The following is a 22,177-nucleotide window of genomic DNA, read 5'->3' as shown; positions in this document are numbered from 1 at the left end:
GAGAGAGAGAGAGAGAAGATTAAGGAGTGGAAAAATTAACGAGACAACTGATAATGAAATTATGCTGTATATAAGAAAGAAATTGCATTGAATTATTAGTAAAATCACTTGGAGACAGTACAAGTTTTCGCGTTTCCCCTTTGATTTACAGGTAAATAAAGGTAAATACAGGTAAATCTTACTGAGAAAAAAAAAATTTTTTTAGAAACGAAAAAAATTGTTTGAAGAGGAGAGTAGAGGTTGGAACAATTAATGAGTAAACTGGTAATGAAATTATGTTGTATATAATAAAGAAGTTAATTCGCAGGTTAATAATTACATTGAGAGAAAAAATGAGTTCTACCGAAAAATGATATGTTCCCCTGAAGAGATCGTTTGTCGTGTTGAATCAATTTATTTGTGGACAAAAAAAAAGTTTCCACCAAACATATTATTTTTTTTTATTTGAGCTGGAAACCCTTCCCAAATATATTCAGTTCTACATGAAAAATTTATTCCATGCCAAATGAGTCGACGGCTAACCCTCACCCTCTGGAAAATTGATGGCGATTTTTTCTACGATTAGGGGGCTTGAAAAACTATCTCTCAAACTTTTTCAGATTTTTTTGACAACCCAGTTCGGAAATGATTTTTTTCAAATTGTTGCGTTTTTTTTACAATAACTCGAGTTCTACTCATCCGATTTCGATTTATTAGGGGGCAAAATTTTCCACTTTTCACCACATATAAAAATGTTTTTTTTTTATTTTTTCCAATCTTTAGATGCTCGAAATAACGAATGTTTGAAAAAAAAAGTTGAAAAACTTGAATTTTGCCAATTACGTCACCGTCGATTATTTTAAATTTTTTTTCAGTAATTCTTATAATGAAAATGAAAATTTTGAGCCGTAATACATGTTGGGTTCCATCCAGGATCTACTTTTTTTAACATTTTTTATTTTAAAAATTGCGAACATTTGGGGAAAACACCTTAAAACGCCTTTAATTATGTATCGAAAAAATATGTGATATATAGGTATATATTTAAATTTACTTCATACTGTTTATAATCAAAGTCAACCAATGACATTTTGGGGTATTTTGACCGAATTCGCAGAATTTTGAGAATAACAAATTAAATATAAAATAGATCCAAGACGAAACCCAAAATGTATGACGGCTCAAAATTTTTGTTTTGATTATAAGAATTACTGAAAAAAAAATTAAAATAATCAACCGTGACGTAATTAGTCAAATTCAAGTTTTTCAACTTTTTTTTTCAAAAATTCGTCATTGTAAGCATCTAGAGATTGGGTAAAATTTGAACAAAAAACATCCTTATAGGTGGTGAGAAATGGAAAATTTTGATCCCTAATAAATTGAAATCGGATGAGTAGAACTCGAGTTATTGTAAAAAAAACGAACACTTTGAAAAAAAATATCTCCGAACTGCGCTGTCAAAAAAATCTTTAAAAATTTGAGAGATAGTTTTTCAAGCCCCCCAATCGTAGAAAAAATCGCCATCAATTTTCAAGAGGGTGAGGATCAGCCATTGACTCATTTGGCATGGAATACTTCATATGCATTTTAAATATCAGTAATAGCGGATTACATGATAATTTTCGTAGTAGTAATTGTTCTCGTGAGACATTTACATGCCTCTTGGGTAAATACATTCGTTCTACAGAGAATTAGTATATGAGGCTTTGGTTTTATCAAGTAAATGTTATTGAGTGGTGTATATGTTTGTCCAATAAACACTTATAATTACCATCGAACACATGATAATTTCACGAGGAAACTACAATTTTCTTGCCGGAAACTGTGTTATTAGCAAAACTAAATAATGTCCAGGCGGCAATTTTTTTTTGGAAAAAAGTATTCTCTCCTCGTCAATGCATTCTTTCTATGGTACAAGCCCATGGAATTCTCTCGGATCAAATGATTGTCGTACAATAGATTATATTTTTTCCTGCCAACAGTTGGAATTCCTGTGCAGCTATTTCTGACGATTACGACAAAAATTTACACACTGAAAAACCTAAATGTAAATTATGTTTTGATACACGTATATAATTTATGCTTAATGTCAATATGATGTCTAGTACTTTTTTTCCGTTATGATGAAAAACGAAATTTAGGCTTTAAAAAAGCGTCTTTTATGGTCAAAATAAAAACGTAAATTACCTCTAAACAAAGCGTATTTTACCTTTTTGAAAACGTAAATTCCGCCCAAACAAAGCGTCTTTTACGTTTATTGAAACGTAATTTATTTATTGAAATAGGATGAGCAAACAGAAAATACGAGAAAATACGAATGGTAAATTTAACCGTAATTCATTACTACGAAATCGTGAATTACGTTTATGTAATTGTAATTTACGGCAATTTTGAGCGTAATTTACGCTTGAACTTCTGACGTAAAATACGCTTCAGGAAGTGTAAAAGACGACTTCTTGAACGTAATTTACGTTTAGGTTTTTCTGTATGTAATTTTTGTGAAAGATATTAAATTTCCTCCTGTCAAATCGGTTAATTCCCCACAAGTAAATCTGTTCCACTTCATCAAATATTCTTACATGGGACATATCGACACTTTAGTAACAAACAAGCGTATCTACATAGAGAACTCATCAAACTTACGCTTATTAAGGTGTCGATGTAGTTTTTCGGCAGAGTTAATTTTTTTTCTTAGTGTATCTTATTGAAAGAAAAGACAGGTTTCTAGAAACGACAAAATTCCTTGAAGAGGAGATTAGGGGTTCGAACAATTAACGAGCAGCCTGATGATGAAATTATGTTGTAGGTAAGGAAGAAATTGCGTGGAATTATTGGTTGAATCACTTAGGAAACAGTATAAAAGCATTTTTCACGTTTATCGCTTGATTCAGCGGTGAATCATTATATTATTGGGAGAAAAGACAGATTTCTAGAAATGAAAAAGTTTCTAGAAAAGGAGATTAGGGGCTGGAGCAATTATGAAGTAAATTGATAATGAAATTGTGTTGTATATAAGAAAGAAATTGCGTGAAATTATTAGTTGAATCACTTGGAGACAATACAAGTGCATTTTTCACGTTTACCGCTTGATTAACCAGTGAGTAATTGATTCATTGAAACAAAAACGATTTTCATACTCAGAAAAATACCGCAATTGAGTCAGATAAAACTCTTCATTTCCAATTTTTTTGTTCATTTCAACAATATTTTTTTTGAGAATCAATCAACCCATATATTCATTCCAATGACACCATTTTAATCATATGAAATGAATAATTGATTAATTCCAGATAAATCCTCCATTGAAATCAAATAAACGATTCATTTGATCTGAATAGAGAATTCACGGAGACAAATTTTCTAGAAAAATTCTAGTACGAGTACTGGAAAAAATTACAATCTACCGGTTGTGAAAAACTCTAGTGCTGTTATGGTAAAATTGCTGGGGATTTCTGTGAAATTTTCACAGAAATACGAGGAAAAATTCACGTTTTCCCCAATACAATTTCCAGTGCCGGCACTGGAATTTTTTCCTGGCCGTCACTTTGTGCCTCTTTTTCCGTGCTAGCACTAGAATTTTTCCAAAAAATTTCTCTCCGTGTTATCGGCGATTATTACATGTGAATGAATTCGTTCCCTTCGTCGCCTAGAAATTTTTTTTTATTAAACAAAATATTTTTTTTATTGGCTATACAACTTGGACGGCAGTATCATCATAATTGAAAGTTTCAATCCAATTTTTTTCTTGGGTAAACCGATCATTGAAAAAAATCTGGTTCTTACGCGCCTCATAACGATGTTATACAGGACTGTATGAATTCGGATCGTTCAAAATAATCATTTCACCCTAAATAAAATTGCATTGAAATTTTCCACTCTGACGGTAACTGCCATCCAAGCTACATAGCCACTTAATTATGCTTCTCAATAATAAATGGGTTTTAACATTGACCTCCCCAGGACCTGATAGAGTAATTGAAAATTTTTAATCGGAAAATTTTATGTCAGTCATCTTGTAAGCTTTAGCGCCGTCACTCATCAATTTAACATTGCAACTTGAATTTTGATTGAAAATTCTATTAGTTTTGCGTATTTTTTAAATAAAAAATGTCTAATAAAAACTAATAAATAATGAAATGAAAACTAGTTGAAATGTCTAATAGAAACTTTTTTATAGAAAAAATCAGTAGAATCGCGTTAATATATCGACATTTCCTAATAAAACAAGGGTATTTCAATTTTATTTTTAAAACAAGGGTATCTCACAATTCATATGCAAAATCCTCTGCAATCTGGTGTTTTCCCTGCTCTTAACAGCTGTATAAATGGTATGAATGCATCAAAAAGTACAAATAACATGAAGTAGTTCACATTGGAAGAGAAATAAAATGATTTGCGAGCTCCATGAGACTTAGAAATGGATGTGAACAACAAGCTTTCATATGAATTTTGAAATACCCTAGTGTTAACGGGAATTTTGAGATTCCCTTATTTTAAAAAGAAAATTGAAATACTCTTATTTTATTAGATGTCGAATATGCAACTTTTTCTGTTGAGAAATTTTCGGTAGGAATTCCTCGACATGAATTTTCCAAGTTTTGTTCCTTCTATTTTTCTCCCTTTCTCATTAATAAAATCAATAAAAAACTTCAAAAATTTGAGCCGAGCAATTTCTATAGAAAATATTTAAATAGAATAAGTTGTACAGAAAAATCAAATTCTATTGATTTTTTCTACACTGAGAGAAAAACAAACACGTTGTCAAACAAGTTTTGTTTGGGCCAACAAAATTGCTAGTTGAAAATTGCCAAAAAAGAATTTGTTGAATTCGAATTTGAAACTCTCAGACATGAATAATTGTTCTCCTTTTGACAGCAACGAAATATTTGGATCAAGAGACGGATAATTCACACCAGATGGTGCCTTTTCAGGATGAAAATATCTCATTACATGAAAATTTATCAACAAATATTTTATCCCTAAGTGACAAGATTGCTATCATATCATTATTACTGTTGCATTTAAGTGTTCATTTCTTGTCTGTGATTAGTAGACAGCCGCGACGAAAAACTACTATCCCTTGTTTCACAAAAAACAAAGCTTTTTCAAGAGTAAAATACGTATGGGAGTATCGAATAACAAAGGAGTAGTGCTAGAAATGACATTTCTTGCGTGTACAGAGAATGCAATTTTTTTTTGACCTACTAAATCTATTTTTGCGACAAAAATGTTTCATTCCAGCGCACTCTCTGCATGTTTGGCACAAAAAAAACCTTTTTTGATAATTTTCAAAAAACTGTTTTCTTGTCACAAGTAAGACTTGTTTGAGAACTTTGTCGTTTTTCTCTCAGTGTGTAGAATATTTTCCGTTGAAAATTCTATTGGAGAAAAAACGCGCCGATAAACTTCCCAATTTTTCAATAGAAATCCAATAGAATTCTCTACTGGAGTAGCCAAATCACCAAATTATTCAAATCAATCAAATGTCTATGGTATCAGTCTTTTTGAATTGTAACCAGTGGACGCGTAAAATCCTTCATTACCGACCTCATATGCCTTTCCATTTCGCCTAACCCGCCTAACGCCTAACCCAGCAAACATAAACAAGTGTCGGAACACCTGATACGAGTCATTAAAAGCCACCAGCTAGAAGAAAAAACGAACACCGCAAAACAATTGTTCTCGGCAATTCAAATGTCTCATTATCACAACAACGAATCAGCCTGAACTTTTCTCATCTCTATGAAAAATACTTTCAATATGAAAGTGATAATTAACCTGCATCTCGGATGAACCGGGGTAATCACGCCAGGTATTTAATTCCACCCAATCAATCATTTCTCCCAAGTTATAACATTAGTATCAAAATAAAGAAAATCAATACATGATGCATGGGATCAAGGTGCGAAATAATCCTCGATAACTTCATTGAGAACTTGGTAATCTGTGTATCACGAGAATGATTAACAACAAGATTACTCCGCAACAGATCCTTACTGCACATATCAGATATGAAAAAATGACCCATCATTTTTATGATGACGACCATTTACTGAAAATATCATTCACGTAGGGGAGAGTGGGGCAAAATGAAACAGGCAAAAAAAAGACTGACGTAATTCAAGCAAAAATTTTTGTTTTATTAAATATCGGGTTTAATAAAAAAAATTTTTTCATATTTTTTTGTTTTTTTTTTTATTCGCGGAAGTACTGATGACAATAATAATTTTCCATTCAGTACAATGGAAAATTATTGAGAGGTTTTGATGGGCGAAGAAAAAACTTTGTATTCTATATTATCACCCCGCGGGCTATTTTACTCGGTCAAACCGTAGATGTTTTTAAGTTTTGGCCGAGTATAATAGCCCGGAGTGATAATATAGATTCTGGATATACCGGTCGGAATAATTTTTTTCGTTCATTGAAAAAAGTTTTGTTTTGTTTTGAAAGTTTTGAAATGAAACTGTGGGGAAAAATGAAACGTGGGGCAACTGAAATAGTAAAAAAAACGACTGTTTGACGTAATTCAAGCAAAACAATTTTTTTATTAAATATTGGATTTAATCAAAAAAGAAATTTTTATAAAAATTTTTTTTTTCAACTTTTTTTTTATTCTCAGGAGTGCTGATGATAATAATAATGATCCATTCTACTGAATGGAAAATTATTATTCTCATCAGTACTCTCAAAAATAAAAAAAAGTTGACAAAAAAAATATTTAATAAAAAAATTTTTTTTGCTCGAATTGCGCCAAGCAGTCGTTGTTTTTACTGTTTCATTTTGCCGCATTCTCCCCTACGAAAAGATTCACAAGCCACGTTTACACAGTTATAGCGCATAAAAAGACAAATAGACTTAAAAAAATTTTCCGCAGATAATTTCATAACAAGAACGAGTCTAACGAGTGTCCCACAATATCTGAAAAATAGCTTGGAGAGTGCAAACAAAGGAAAGCCCTCGACAAAATTCATGTCCTAATGTCTCACTGTTGTTGTATTTTGTGGGCGTGAAATTATCTTGTGAATGGGAAAGGAGAAGGCCCCACCTTGGTTGTTTTTATTTTTAATATATTTTTTTTACTGTACACATCAAGGCGAATGCATGTGTTGGTTGGAGGGAAACTTATCACTACCACTATTTCCAACTCCTCGCCGCACTTATAGTCAATGTAAAAATGAAATGGGGCATTGGGTGAAAGTACTTCGCGGGCTGTGACTTCAAACACCGGTTGGAGTCTTATATCAGATCAGTCTGGCATGAACAGTGGTGACGAGATGATGCACGAATGGTAGTTTTCGTTGGGATTTTAATAATTCATGTCTAATCGTGGTTATCATTTTGAAATTGCAATCAATGATTGAGTCTGTGATTAATCTCAGTGGTATTATCTGTTTGTCCGGTGGCCATCCCACGCTGATTGTTGCCAGGAGCCTTTATTTATAATTCAGTTCACTCAGCTATGCTGTCAGTCGATTAGTTCAACTCCACCTGAAGAGTTGAAGAGCGCCCATCAACAGCTTTTCTACGAGTTTAAAAGTTGTGACAACTCGTTTTTGGAGTCATTAGCGTTCCAAGATGTTGGTGATTTTGTGCCTCTTAGTGGCACTAGTTGGGCCCAGTTTTTCTCTTGAGAATGGCCTTGTCAGGACTCCTCCCATGGGATGGCTGGCGTGGGAAAGATTCAGATGCAACACTGACTGTAAGAATGATCCGGATAATTGTATAAGGTGAGTTTTTTTTACTACTTTCCCATTCAATTTTTCATGAATGGTCATTGTTGGCTCTAATTATTTGAGATTTTTTTATTTGTTTCTGGGATATTTGTTGGGGCAATTAACGACGATTCCTTTCATCGTGCGATTCCGAGAATACTTTTACTTTTTTTTACTTGATGAAGATTGCTACACCGTTTTGGACATTTCAAGTTCACTCTTTGCAGCCTTGGATGATTTACTGAGGTTCACTGTTTATGTGGGTCAGTGTGCATTCGTTAGTTTTCACTTTCGCACACGTTTAAAGAGTTTGCGTGGTTTTCATAAGTAATTTTTTTTAAGACAGTTTAACTGTTTATTCCGATTGAAAGCATTCTTTTCATGCTCGAGGTAGCGGTTTATTTCGATATTTATGGTAGTGTTGAGAGGGTTTTGGAGGAGTCAGTTAATGCCAAGCGGTAATACACGTGCCACTATTGACGGACAACAATTGATTGGCTTTTAAAAATTTTGGTGTCATGTTGTGTCGTTTTTGGATGATTCAATGGTGAGGTAATGGGTTTGGGATTAAAACGCAGTGTAATATATTCAAGGTGATGAAAAATCGCTCTCGGGTATTATAATCCTCTTGATTTATCCCATTGTTCTACCATTCTGAATTTTCATAAAGGTGTTGACGAGATTATGTTAGTCATGAGACCTTGTCGAGAGTGATTGAAGAGAATTTTATTGTTGAAGATATGAGGTTTTACAATGGGGGACGTAACAGTTTTTGTGTTCCATTTCCTCATGGCTCAATAACTCTGCGTTTGATTAATTACTTGAGTCGAAGATGTACAAGTATTCTGCAAAATTGAAGCTTAAGGCGCTGGAATGTTTGCCTACCATAATAAATTCGACGCAATTACTTCCGCCTTCCGGACAGATGATTTTTTGGGCAATATCTTGAAATTTGAGGGAAAAAAAATTTCAAGAAATTAACTTTAATTTTGAGGAACTTGCGCTGTCACTCAAGATGCCCTGAACATAAGAGATTTGCTTACTGAAATCTGGAGAAAAAAACCTCCAAATTCAAGGTTGAAGAGACATGGAGTCATGGGTCTTATTGGCAAAATGATCTCTTGAAATGAGAGGGATGCTGGTAAATCCCAAGGAAATAAACTGAACTACAATAGTTATGAAAAATGAGAATTTTCAGTCTATTTTTCACAATCATTTCACAAAATATTAAGAACTAGGGGAAATGCCACCTGCTCGCTCCGCTCGCCAACCCCCATATTACCCACATAGGACCTCCATATGATCCCCATATGACCCGTATAATCCTTATTCTGACCACTGTGACCCTTAATCGGACTCTCGCGACCCTCATTAACACCCCTCGTGACCCTTATTTTGACCCTTAATTTTGGAGTCTTAACTTCGAATATCAAATTGACACCGCTAAAAGTTGATTTAGATTTTTATAATATATAGAGCGATAGAGACCCTTATTGGCCCTTGTGATCCTTAGTTTCTTATACCCATGACCCTAATTTGGATCCTTAATCTGACCCTCATTATAATCCTCGTGACCCTGATTTTGACCCCCATGACCTTTATATGGACCCTTACTCTGACCCTTATTTAGATCCTTAATCTGTCCCTTGATCTGACCCTCGTGACCTTTATTCTGACCCTCATTACCCTTATTTTGACTTTCGTGACCTTTAATTTAGGAGTCTCAATTTTGAGTAAGCGAATTTTCATCACCAGACGTCGATTTGGGTTTTCATAATATAGAGCGATAAAAATACCATTTTTTAGTATTCTTCAATGGTACAATTTTATACCTACACATTCCCGGGAATTAGGGATGTTCCCTTGAAGAGTAGAATTTTTTTTTTCTGTTGAATCCTTCTCAGAGCAGGTAGTTTTAGATGTAGAAGGGCCCTCCCACAAATCCCGTCATTTTTTTTTGGAATTACAGAGATATTTTTCACACAAGAAGGGAAGATTATGTTACGCGAGAAGAATTTCTCTTTCGTCTTCTATATTTCCTTTATTCCAAATGAAATAATTCTGAAATACATTTTTGCTTTTCGATTACCTAAATTATGCAGTAATTTTTCCTATGATTTTTTACTTCCCGATCCGAAGGAAGAAAATTATTGTAATATCGAATGTGGAAATTTCATGATTTCTCCATGTTTTATGAATCCTGGAAATTCTTCCGATTTTTGTTAGAGACCGGTCTCTATGTGTGGATGTGCGTGTATGTATGTATATAAACAATATTTTATACTAGGTTTCTCTCAAACAAATCGTGTGATTCAATTCCTTTCCGCAATCGATGGATCTGATTAGATTGGGAAAACAGGTTCCTCAGCAATTTTTTAGTTATTCGCAAAAAACGTGAAAAAACTTCAATTTTTGACATTTTTTCATAAATGGGCTGACTTCTTTGAAAGAAATGATGTGATTTGAACGTTTTAAATTACAGTTGATAAATCTCCATGTAAGGTGCACACGATGCAATTTTCGAAAACAATGACTCAGAGATTCCTCAATTTTTTAATGAATCAACAAAAGATTGAAATAGCGTTTTCTCATAAATGAGATCGTTATTTCCTCGGAAATAATGTTATTTGATTTATTTCATTCATTTTCATTTATATTTTGGGAGATATTGACCCGAGAAGTTCGTCAGCTATTCAATTATAAATAAAACACTGATTCCCAGTACACTCTTGTTTTTCATGATGAATAAAAAACAAATGGTCAATGGCATTTTTTTTATAAATGAGTGTAGCTATTGTTGTTAATAAATGAGCAATTTGCTTCCGAATAGGTCTCTTTTTTAATTCTTATTTCACTATTCTCTTCTATTTCTTTATGTCCGCGTTTAATCAAGGTTTAGTTGGTCCATTGCGGAGATTTAATCAGATTCCATTCAGGATTTAGTCAGAGTTTTACCAAGGAGCTGCCAGAAGTTTGTCGAGACCATGAATCAATATAAATAAGTATTCAACATAATAGACTAGCACCTGATAACTCGCAAGTCTGTCACGTTTATTCCTCATTGGTTCCAGTCGTCTGAGGCGGCAAATTTAATTCATAATTAATTTAATTTTGAGATTTTCAATTATGATTGTTACAATTACAGCGCACTGTAGCGCGCGTTCGGTCTTTTGATATAAAAAGCTCATGATGGTATCGTGATAAGCCATCATGCTCACCATTTCTTCAACTTGAATAAGAAGTCATTTAAATTTATTTTCCAAGCCCTGATTTAATCGCTATTACTGATGATTCTTTCAGTAATCATGAAAAAAACGATTGTCTCTTTCAAAACGCATAAATAATGTGCTGTAATTCAACGAGGAATTGTGCGACCCCCATCATATTCTGATAGAATGAAGAGGGTATGTTACCAATTTTTTGAGCCATGACTAATTCCATTTTGAGCACAATTTTTTGAGTGATTGTTGACAAATCGATTTTTGAAAAAATATTGTTTTTTTCCAATCTGTATGAAGAAATTGAATTTTAATTGGTGTCAATGAATAGACCTTACTAAAGTCTATATTCATGGAAAAATTCGTGAAATTCCATTGATCCCTTACACGAAAATTTCGAGCAAAAAACGAAGAAAAAAGATCACATACATACGGACACCATCGAAAAATTGAATATTCAGACTTTTTAGACCATATTTAGTTGCCATAACATAATAAATAGGAAACTTAAATTTGAGCGATTACAAAGCGTCCATTAGGAAGCAAAAAGAATTGGTCGGGAAGTTATTGGTTCGGACCGTAATCTGGCCATGGCCGCAATCATTTTTCAACTTCATCAATTAATTGCTTGTTAACTCGTTAAAAAAACTCAAAGAGAATTTTGAAAAAAATATCCCGCATCACCCAGCCGGGATTCGAACCCGGGTTCGCCCCAAAGCCGAAAGTTGAAGAGGAATTTTCGATTCAGAATTTCACCCCCTTTTATTTCCCGAGAGATTGAACAGGAGTTTTGGGACACCCTGCTTAGGCAGCATGAAAAAGTATTAGTTAAATAAAGTATAGACTAGGCAGACTAAAGTATGGATTAGTATAGGCTATGGGGCATTCCATACTATTATACTTCGATCCAATTGAAAGACTTTTCTTTTGAACTTCAAGAAAAATTGAATATGTTGTCGATTTATTCCATACATGCCTTGGATGATTCTTAAAAAAAAAATTTTTTCATGTTATGCGAAATAAAAATTTCAGGTTGGGCCAGGTGAATTATTTTGTTAAAAATTACAACTCGATAAATAGGAGTTTTATCGATGAAGTGCAAAATACCTTTTTTATTCAAAACAGGTTTAAGTTTCGGGGGGGGGGGGGAAATCCAGACTCGAAAAAATTGAATTTACTTTGTTTAATGAATCAATCAATAAACAAATCATAAAGTTAACAACAAATCATGATGGCATGTCGGGAAAAATTCGTAAAAATACATGTTATAGAGTAGGTATCGAAGAATTGCCGATACAATTAGCCTTCACTAATCTCCAGTAGTTCTCGAGATATTGAGTTTTTAATGAAGCTGTTGTGCCAGTCGCAGGTTTCCCTCGATACGCTAAGTTAGGGAAACGCGCGGAGTGAATGGGTTCTCAGAATGGGTACTTTCTTCGTACTCCCATCAACAACGAATTTCGGGAGATTGCAAATCAGGTACTCCTGACTTTACATTACTTATTGATAATGAAATGATTTCCGGAAATGTTAATGAACAATCAACTGCCGCATAAAGCCAGTCACATCACAGGAGGAGTCCCGCCTTAGGCGGCGTGAAATTCTACGTTTAATGACTCATCTACTGGTGACATCAAGAGTTTAGGTTTCAATTAGTGCAATGTACGGGCAAATGGAAAGAGTACATGGAGTGCACCCCTGAAGATAGCCGAACGTCAAGCAGGTACATGAAATTTGTTGATGGTTAAATCACTGAGTGGCTCAGACAAAATGTGACCGATCATGCAATTAACCAATAGAAGATGATTCATTCTCGCCAGAAGCGCATACATACAAATCGCTCAATTTTTCGAGTATCTTTCTTGACGGGAAAAATAATTTATTTTTTATAATATATTTATACTTTTAATTTAATAGTGTTTTAAATATTTATAATATTTATAAAAATGATTTATAATTTATTTTTTGGATGGTTCCAGTACTCAATATAAAAATAGAAAAAATTTTGTTCATCTCGTTTACAGCATTTCTTTGCAACGTCTCACGGAAAATCGGGAACGCCAATTTTATGAGCAATTCTTCGATACCTACTCTGTCTCTGTATATTATAAAAATCCAAATCGACTTCTGGTGATGAAAATTTGGTACTCGAAATTAAGACTTCAAAATTAAGGGTTACAAATGAGTGGTCAAAATAAGGGTCACGAGGGATATAATAAGGGTCATGTTGCGGATATCGCAGTTAATTACCAGCAATATTAAATCTTGAATAAATACATGAGAATAAATGTTACACTACTACCACCACTCGAATGGACGTCGGTCTAACGGGAGGGACCCGGTACCATAAAACACCGGTAAAAAGTCACAATAAAAAGAAAGGAGGCGACAGTTCCTTTCATGAAAGAACGTAGGAGGTGACAGATATATGCATTTGATTACCGAAAAACGGAGAATTTCGATGAGACGGCTCTACAAGGCACTAACAAAAAACAGAGGCGCTGAGAGAAATACAGATAACCTATAAATTATCTAAATCCCCTCCGTTTTATTCTCCCTGACAATTAAAAAAGCATCTTATTAAGTGAGTTGAAAAGATTTTCAAAACTAACAGCACACGAGACGAAAAAAAAGGGCTTTTTTAATCCCTCCAAAAGAATCCCAGGGGACTAGATGTTGCAACGGTACCAGCACTCGAGGGGGCGCCGGTCTCACGCAAGGGACCTGGTACCGTAGAATTTCCATAAAACTCTTAGAGGCAGCAGATGTATGAATCTGATTGCCGAAAAAATGGAGAAATCCGACGAAACTGTCGGATGTGTCCTACGAGGATGTGTCCTACGAGGTACTGATGGAAAACGGGAATACTACGTGAAATACCGACAACCTATGAAAAGAAATGATAATAGAAATTCCCTCCGATTTATGCACCCCAGTAATGAAAATGCGGATTTAACCGTGGGTTGCCGAAGAAAACGGCCCACGCTCGAAACCATAAAAACCTCAAAGTCAATCACTGACAGATAGCTAAATGCACTGCTAGATACTCGAAAGGGGGAAATCAAAAGGCAGGTGATACCGCTGTACTATTCCGTTATTTCACATTTTCTGGAAACCAAAAGACACGGAAGACACTTCTAATTTATGACCGTACGGATCCTTCTTTGGATTACCTTAAGGGGAAACGGAACCCCTCGTTTATATGAATCTTTAGAATTGTGTTTTCTCCTGCAATTATTATTTTTTATTCATTAAACTACTTCATTGACTCAACAATGCGATAATCGAGTCGATAAAGTAATCTCGCAGATAGAAATTAATAATTGTAGGAAAAAACACAATTCGAAGATTTGATGTAGACAAAGGGGTTCCGTCTCCCCTTAACCAGGCCACCCTTCACACCTTCGGTAGGGTAATGCAAGCAGATTCGTATATAATTGAGTGATTTTGAATATTCCTTCTTCATTCAAAAACTAAATTTTGTGACGGTCACTTCGCACCACGTCACCTTCAACGAAATCTAAAACTTTAACTCTGTTCACTACCTTCCAAATTTTTATCTAAGATAGTTTTTGTATCATCGTGAAGCTGGGACTCTTCGTGACGACTTATCTCTGGTAGCCTTCAGCCACTCACTATACTAGTGTGCCCATCTTAAACCGAGATTTGACTGTTTATTCTCATCGAGCACTGGAATCTTGGAAAACTAATTTCTTTGACTCCACCTTTTATCCACCGAGTCTTCCGTCAGTTCCTATGCTAATTTCTTCAACAACTCTGCTCGGCAATTTCTTCGAAATCACAATATACGAGTGGACCTTTCCCAGCCGAGACCTGGGTTTTATTTGCACACTGACTTCAACGAGCCCTGTCACACTCACTATCCAAGTGAGTCACCTGTGCTGAGCCACAGTGCTGTATTCACCGAGTCATTAACCATTGTCTACAAGATTATCCACTTCCAAGACTCACGTTCTATGGACCACACTTGGGATTTCTTCAACTTCGTGAAATTGATAAGATCAAATATCAATTTCGACCCTTCAAAAACACCATCGACATCATCCGAGTCTGCAACCCCTACTGAGGTGCCAGAGGCTCCAGGACCATGCCCATCATTGCCATCATCACCATCAACACCATCACTACAACCTCTCGGCCTGGGTCACTAGCCATCCGACCTTTCGGCACCTCCCCCAGACTTCAAGGAGATATCGGAGATCCTGAGATATTGTGTCTGAGTGATCGTAACCACCCTTTTTTGACATCTCCTTAATCATAAGTCAAATAAACGCACAAAATTATAGATTCACCCCTTAATTTTTCGACTGATAACCCCCCCCCCCCCCGCATACTCCCCGGTTTTTCTTGGATTTTATGTATCTAACAGTGTGCGCTATAATAAATTTAGTAAACGGCATTCGAAGGTCTCTTTCTTGGTGTTTTTGATTGCTAACTCCTCCGTATAATAACCATTACACTTTAGTAATGTATTATACACTTTAGTGTTTAATCTCATGCAATCAGATCCCGACCGATTAAATTTGAATAATTCACTTCCCTTTTTCGGTCACTTTCTGTTTTAAATAGTTACGGCCAGATCGACTTGAAGAATCAATTTTTCCCCATTATTCCATGTCATCAAATAATCAAGTGTCCGCAACAGTCACAAGTCAGATTAAGGGTCACAAAATCAGAATAAGGATCATGGGAGTCATATGGGGGTTGATGAGTTGAGCGAGCAGGGGACGTAGCCCTCTAGTAACATATATTCTTTCCAAATTTTTCGCGACATGTTAGCATGATTTGTTTTCAACTTTTTAATTACGTTATTGATTAATTCATTGTAAATTTAATTTTTTCGAGTGTGGATTTTGCCCCCGAAACTTACACCTGTTTCGAATTAAAAAGTTCTTTTGCACTTCTTTGTTAAAATTTATATTTATCGAATTATAATTTTTAAAACTATATTATATCAGGCGATAATAGTTTTATCGTCGTGTGGCATCCAATATTTTGTCATTGGGCCCAAAAACCGTGATCTAACCGAGCGAAGTGAAGTTCGAATCGCGTTTTACCGGGGCTAATGACATAAAATCATTTACCTGTCCAACCTAAAAGTTTTAATTTTTGCATAACTTTCAAAAAAAATTTTTTTTAATAACATTTCAAGGCGTGCGTGGAGCACTTCTACCTCATGAAATTTTCATTGAAATCGAAAAAAAGCCAATTGAAATAGTATGGAATGGCCCCTATATGAAATAACGTCGAATGGTGCAATTCTATTGATTCAATTTTGGGTGGGGAAAATTATCATTTGTAATACCCCGAGTGCTTGAAATTTATCAGGTATTTCCCGAAAGTTACGTTATCACACTTGGGATTTTGTGCTAAACTGCACGCACATGTTGCTCAGCAGGGTAAATACAGGGGAATCCCCGATTAATTTTCAAACACGATGGCTATTTGACGGATTATCCTCTCCATAGATATCTCAATCGATAAAAGCTGGGAATTGTCTTTATTTGCTTATTCATCCCTACAAATGACACCACTCGTTGATGCTCCTTCAATACGCTAGTTGCGTATCTGATGAACGGCACTAGCAACGCCGTATCAGCGACGTTCCTTGACAACTGTTAGGTGTTAATGACCAAGTTTATAGCTGCATCTCTTGAATTTTGAATTCAAACTAAACCTTCAAATAGATAAGTGAATTACACCATTCAAAGGATAAACGACTAAAAATGTACAGTGGACTCTGGTTAGAGGCATATTGGTTAGTGTCGAACTTCCCCTCAATTTTTTTTTTTCTCGCCGCTCGAGCGCTTCCCCCACTCTGTCCCCACGCAAGCCGGAGAGTAAACACTCCAATATTTTCTTAAAATTGCTATTGTCTTCCCATTCGAGTAAAGACGAAAAATAAAATATTCTGCATTTGAATTGTCGATCAAAAAATTTAATCCACTTCTGGCTGTCATGGGGGGAGGATCTCGTTTTATTGGCATAAAATTAATTCGAAATTGGATTAAATAAAATAATGAAGCGAGGTAAAGAAAACGACTGTAACATTTTTAACTCACATGGTTCGTTAGCTCCAGAAGAAATATCTGTTCTATGGAATGTTAGGTACAAAGCGTCTGTGATCAAATATAGTCAATGAAATTAAAAATATTGATAATAAAAAAATCGTCTGAATCTATATGAATATTGCTATTATAGTTGAAGCTGCGAACTAAAGTTTATCATTAAAATAAAGTGTTGAATTGAGAGAGAAAAGAAATAGTATTTTTCATTTTATCGTTCCCAGTTCTCGGAAGTCGGGCTCGGCGTGAGCGCGTAGTGGGGGCAGGGAAATAGAGTCGAATTCTCCGAATTCGCTTCCCCTATCCCGCAAAACAGTCGACTCTAATCAGAGTCCACTGTATATAATTTGATCTGGATTCCGGTCAGCGAATGTGCATTTTTTCCTTAACCCTTGTCTGGTCAGCTTACCGGCCCTGCGACTTTAGTCACGTCGTGAGACATTCCCCACAATGTTAACGGCGCTGCGACGTTGCCAAACCCTTGGTTCTTACCGAGTCTCTCAGTTGGCACCGACTAAGTACGTAAGGAGTGGGGGATCGCACTGGAGAGGAACTGGCGACGCCGCGCGACGAACACTTCCAACGACGAGTCACGTAGTGAGTAAAGATGCAAAATGACCGTCATTTTTTAGATCGCGTCATATGACTAAAAAATGACGGTCTTGTGACGGTCATGTGACGCACAAATTTTCCAACTACAAATGATTGTCATAAATCATTTGTAACCAAATTGTTGTCAAACCATCTATATAGTTGCATAATGACGGTCATAACTAATTTCTAATTTGTGACGGTCATGAGTAAAACAAAATAGTTTCATCTATATGGATGAAAAAAAAAACGTAATTTCCATTTCAAAATGCGGATTAGGCCAATACAAATGGAATTCAACTTCGACGGGTCATGTGACGCATTTGCATCTCTAGTAGTGAGGAGATCCCCGCTTTTGCGGGTTCTCTCTCCCATTATTATTCTCTCTGAAACTAATTATTGAATTGATAGAAGTGACAAAAATACTATTAAATTCTAGATATTTCGATTGACAATGTCGAATTTTTTCTGAATTTCCCGAATTATCGTTTACGTGTAAAAAAAAGAGAAAAAGGCGGGGAATCCCTCATAGGGTGACCAATCTAAGGTTAATCTGAGCAATTTGGCAATATGATTCCATTTAATTCAAGTATACTGATGACATTTAGTGGCAGGTCAAAATGGAAAAAAAAATTCAATCATTTATTTTTTGTGCCTACAATTTATAATTTTCCGCCACGGGCGGTGAAATCTGTGGTATGCAGCTTGCGGATATTATCTCAGGTTAAAATTTAATGAAAAACCTTTGTTTATTGGTTAGTAACAGTCGTGGTAAAGCGAAAATTATCGATAACATACACTAAACGATGCCAAATCCTGTGCTCTTATTGGTTGAGGTTTGAATGGAGAGAATAATCAGTTGAAAACTAGCATGAGCCGTCGAATGGTGTTATTCTATTATCTGAAATGTGGATTATAAAATTGGAGGCGGTTGTATCTTTGATACAGCTGTAATTTTACGCGGATACGTCCATGGTCATTCCTTCTTTCCTAAATTTCCTAGAAAGTCCTTGCATTCCCTTGAATTTCCTAGAAACTCCTTGAATTTTTTCGAAATTTCAAGAAACTTCTCAAATTACCTCGAAATGTCTAGAACTTTCTCGAATTCTGATAGATCGCGCTGCACATAAAGACCGTTTCCCAAAATGACCCCCCATATTGAAACCATAGACGTATACACGTCAAAAATAATCACAAGCATTTTACCATCTCCCTTAAGTTCATTGATATTCATGTCGGAACGATAATCGTTATTTTACTATTGCGGTCAGACGGAATTGACCGATAGTAGCAGTGACTGTGGTCTTAGAGCCTTGACCACTTACAATATTTGTGGAAGATAAATACTCGGGTGACTGGAGAGTTCGATGACCAAGATTCAAACAATGATGTTATCATTCATGTTCTCGATGCACTTTTTATGAATGACTTTTTTATCTTCGGTTATCTGGTCAGCAGTTTCATTCGAAAAGTGTCATTACGTTTTGAGTATAATACAATATGATATATCCAATTTTATATCGTAATTTAGATTGTTATCTTGGAAGATCGAGAGCGATATTCTATAAAATAAATACTTAGTTGTCAACAGAATTTGAATCGATGGAATGATGGATCGATTTTGAATGGAAAAAAGAAAAGTCGATGACACTCCCATTTCTCCGGGACTTTCCCGGAGACGTGTGATGCATTGAGGCTGAGATCCCTCTAGAATAGACAATGAAGATCGAAATGGTGATAGGAGTTATCTTTTCTAGGACGACAATTTGGATATTCACCACAATGTTCTTAATTTTTTTTAATTTAACTGATTATTTCCCCCTCTGAATACCAAATGCAGTATTTGACGTATTGCGGAGGAGTGGTGCTAGAATTATTTCGATTATTTCCCCTATCACCTCTTCGACCAATAGAATTGCGATATTCGATGTTCCGTGGTCCAATAAAAAAAAAACTATATTGACAATTTCCTCAATTCTGATTTTGACCAATCAGAGTGCAGTATTCGGAGACACGTGACGCGTTTCATACTGATAATTTGACCGGCTGCAGGGAAACTATCAGACTTGATAATCTTGATAATCGATCAACGTCTGCCCTAGAAGATATCTTCGCAATAATCTACAATTCCTTGTTAAATTCGATCCATCAAATAAATCGACTAACGTATATTAATAATTTAACAAATGGAATCAAATGAAATTGAAAAATCTTTTCCTGAATTTTAATTAAATAGTTGTTAAATTTCACCAACTAGTTGGATTTCAACAACTAGTTGGTAATTCATTTTTTCAACAACTATTCGGTGAAATTCACCAAATAATTTTCTCTGTGCAAGTACTTTGGCTATTTTTTTCCAGTGAAATGGGTTTCTGTTTTTATAGTCGAACATCAGAGCTTTCATTTGAGGCCCATTTGACTCCATGTTTCCGGACATTTTACAATAATTTTATTGAAACTTTGCAGGTCTGAATTTGAATCTCGATATTGAACCATTAGAAAACATTTTAAAAATCTGAAAAAAATACCAAGTTTACGTTTGGACAAAATTTGATAAAATAATTTAAAAATTGCAATTTTTGAAAATTACGAGCATTTTCTATAACTAATTTATAAACAATCAATTTTTTGCGGTAAAAATCATTTGGTTGCAATCGAAAGAAATTTATTCATGTTCAGAATTCCCGTCGAAAAAAATTACATTTCCGAAAGATTAAACAATTCCAATTAATGATTAATAAACATCGAATGTTTAAAACAATCATAATTCTGTGCAAAATGTAATTTTAATGACGCTGAATGTTCATGATTTTTTTCAAAAGTTTTCCAACACAATTTAATTGACAAATTTGATGATTGAAAATGGTTGAATCTACCTATGTGGTTTGTACCGAACTGAAAAAGATACTTGGACATCCTTAATGGTTAATCTGGAAAACTGATCTCGTTGCTATGCAATAAAACTTTTCGGACAATTTTGAAGATCTTAGGGGATTAAAGCAGGTAATTTTCGGTCATTTCCATTTAGTCGTATAGCAACATTGACTGAAAATTTTCTGTTAAAATAATTTGAATTCCGGTATGAATATGGCTTTAATCCGCAAAAACGTCAAATACTGTATTTCTATAGGTCGAAGTTCAGATGCGGAATAATGCAACTGCTCGGGATAAATTTTGCAATAAAATCCATCGCGGGGCGCGCTGGCGATTTTAATCTGCTCCCTCTGGTTGATATGCAACAAGACTATCGAACAATTTTCGACTATTGTGAAACTCTCGGGGCATCCCTACTGACAGATGTACGCGCCAGGAAATCAGTAAACTGTTCCTAAAAATGAAAACTTTTTTTTCTCTGTGTACTTTGATTTGATTGACAGCAACAAATTCAACAATGCACTCTATAACTATTGGAGTTCAAGGAAAAATATTGAGAGCAGATAGATTAGGAACTCAGAGCAATAGTCGCCGGAAGTTTCGTAATTTCAATTTTCTTATAGGTCTGAAAATAGCATCTCCATTTAATATTGTCTTCCTCATTGACTAATTTCTCAACAAAAACATCCGTATAGTGATTCCCTGCGGATCATTCGTTCATGATTTCATTGTTTTCACCTGAAGTTTCAAGAATAATTTTCTACCAGTGCGCAAATAATAGATTCAATCTGTGATTTATTGTTGTTTGTGCACGAGCGCACTTTACAGATCCATAAACCACTCGTGATTTTGTAATTTCGTCACTTTTATTCTCGATCTCCATTCGTGGTGACGACTGGGTTCATTACAGATGCATAAAAGATGGTGAAAACAGGAAACGAGATATTTTAATTGGAAATATTATAGCTTTCCTCTCGAAGACGAAATTGAGAGTAAAAATTATTCATTTGCCCTCCTTCAGAGAGTCTGCGATCTAAATATCTTGGAACGCGCATCCGCATAAATAAAGCATTAATTAAAAATAAATAGGATGAACAGAAAATATGAGTACAAAAACTTCACAATAAGATAAAGAACAAAAATTAAAAAGAAGTAACACTACCGTCAGACATAAATTTTAGAAAGAAAGAAATTAATGCATATCTAGTGGAGCGCATTCTGAAGAGGAAAATGGACATTTATAATGAGGCCATTCAAAGATTACGTACACACGTTTTTTGGACTTTTCAGACCTCCTCCTTCCTCATTGACAAGCCGTCATAAACATGGACCCCCCCCCCCTTGTTATTACGTCACAAAATCCACGATCTTCCCTTGTTATGGCAAATTTTTTAGCTGCTTCATTAAATTAAATAGGAGAAATAGTAATAAGAAAAAAAGGGAAATGATTAGGTCAATTAAATTTTTATGCAAAGCTCTTTGAACCTTTTGTAACTTATTAAATTGTTGCCATCACAGCGTTCCGAAATTCCCCTTTGTAAATATTTGGGGTAATTTGGAGAACTGGTGAAACTTGTAATTTTTTCGTGAAAAGGGGACGAGAACAAAGTTGCATTTGCGATTTTGTCGATTAAAAATGAGAAAAATGGACATCACAACCTAAGCAACCTCTCGCCCTTTCGTCACAAACTACAGACCTCCTCCTCCTCCTCCTCCT

General features: G+C 35.0%; 1 protein-coding gene across 5 annotated transcripts in view; it reads left to right on the top strand.

Moving 5' to 3' along the window:
* Positions 1–5,563: 5,563 nt before the first annotated feature.
* LOC107042922 (alpha-N-acetylgalactosaminidase) overlaps positions 5,564–22,177 on the top strand; it is a 26,813-nt gene continuing 10,199 nt past the window's right edge. The window contains exons 1-2 of one of the 5 annotated variants that reach the window (XM_015264178.2): positions 5,564–5,791; positions 7,437–7,706. In XM_015264178.2, coding sequence (XP_015119664.1) covers positions 7,555–7,706 — 152 coding nt within the window. In that variant the 5' untranslated portion in view covers positions 5,564–5,791; positions 7,437–7,554. Of the gene's footprint in view, positions 5,792–6,716; positions 7,707–22,177 lie in introns of those variants that run through there. The other 4 variants (XM_015264177.2, XM_015264175.2, XM_015264174.2 and 1 more) reach the window with 4 other exon arrangements.

This window comes from Diachasma alloeum, unplaced genomic scaffold, assembly GCF_001412515.2.
Source record: "Diachasma alloeum isolate Michigan unplaced genomic scaffold, Dall2.0 Dall_scaffold_00539, whole genome shotgun sequence".
NCBI lineage: Eukaryota > Metazoa > Arthropoda > Insecta > Hymenoptera > Braconidae > Diachasma > Diachasma alloeum.
This window is presented reverse-complemented; position numbering and strand designations above follow the sequence as displayed.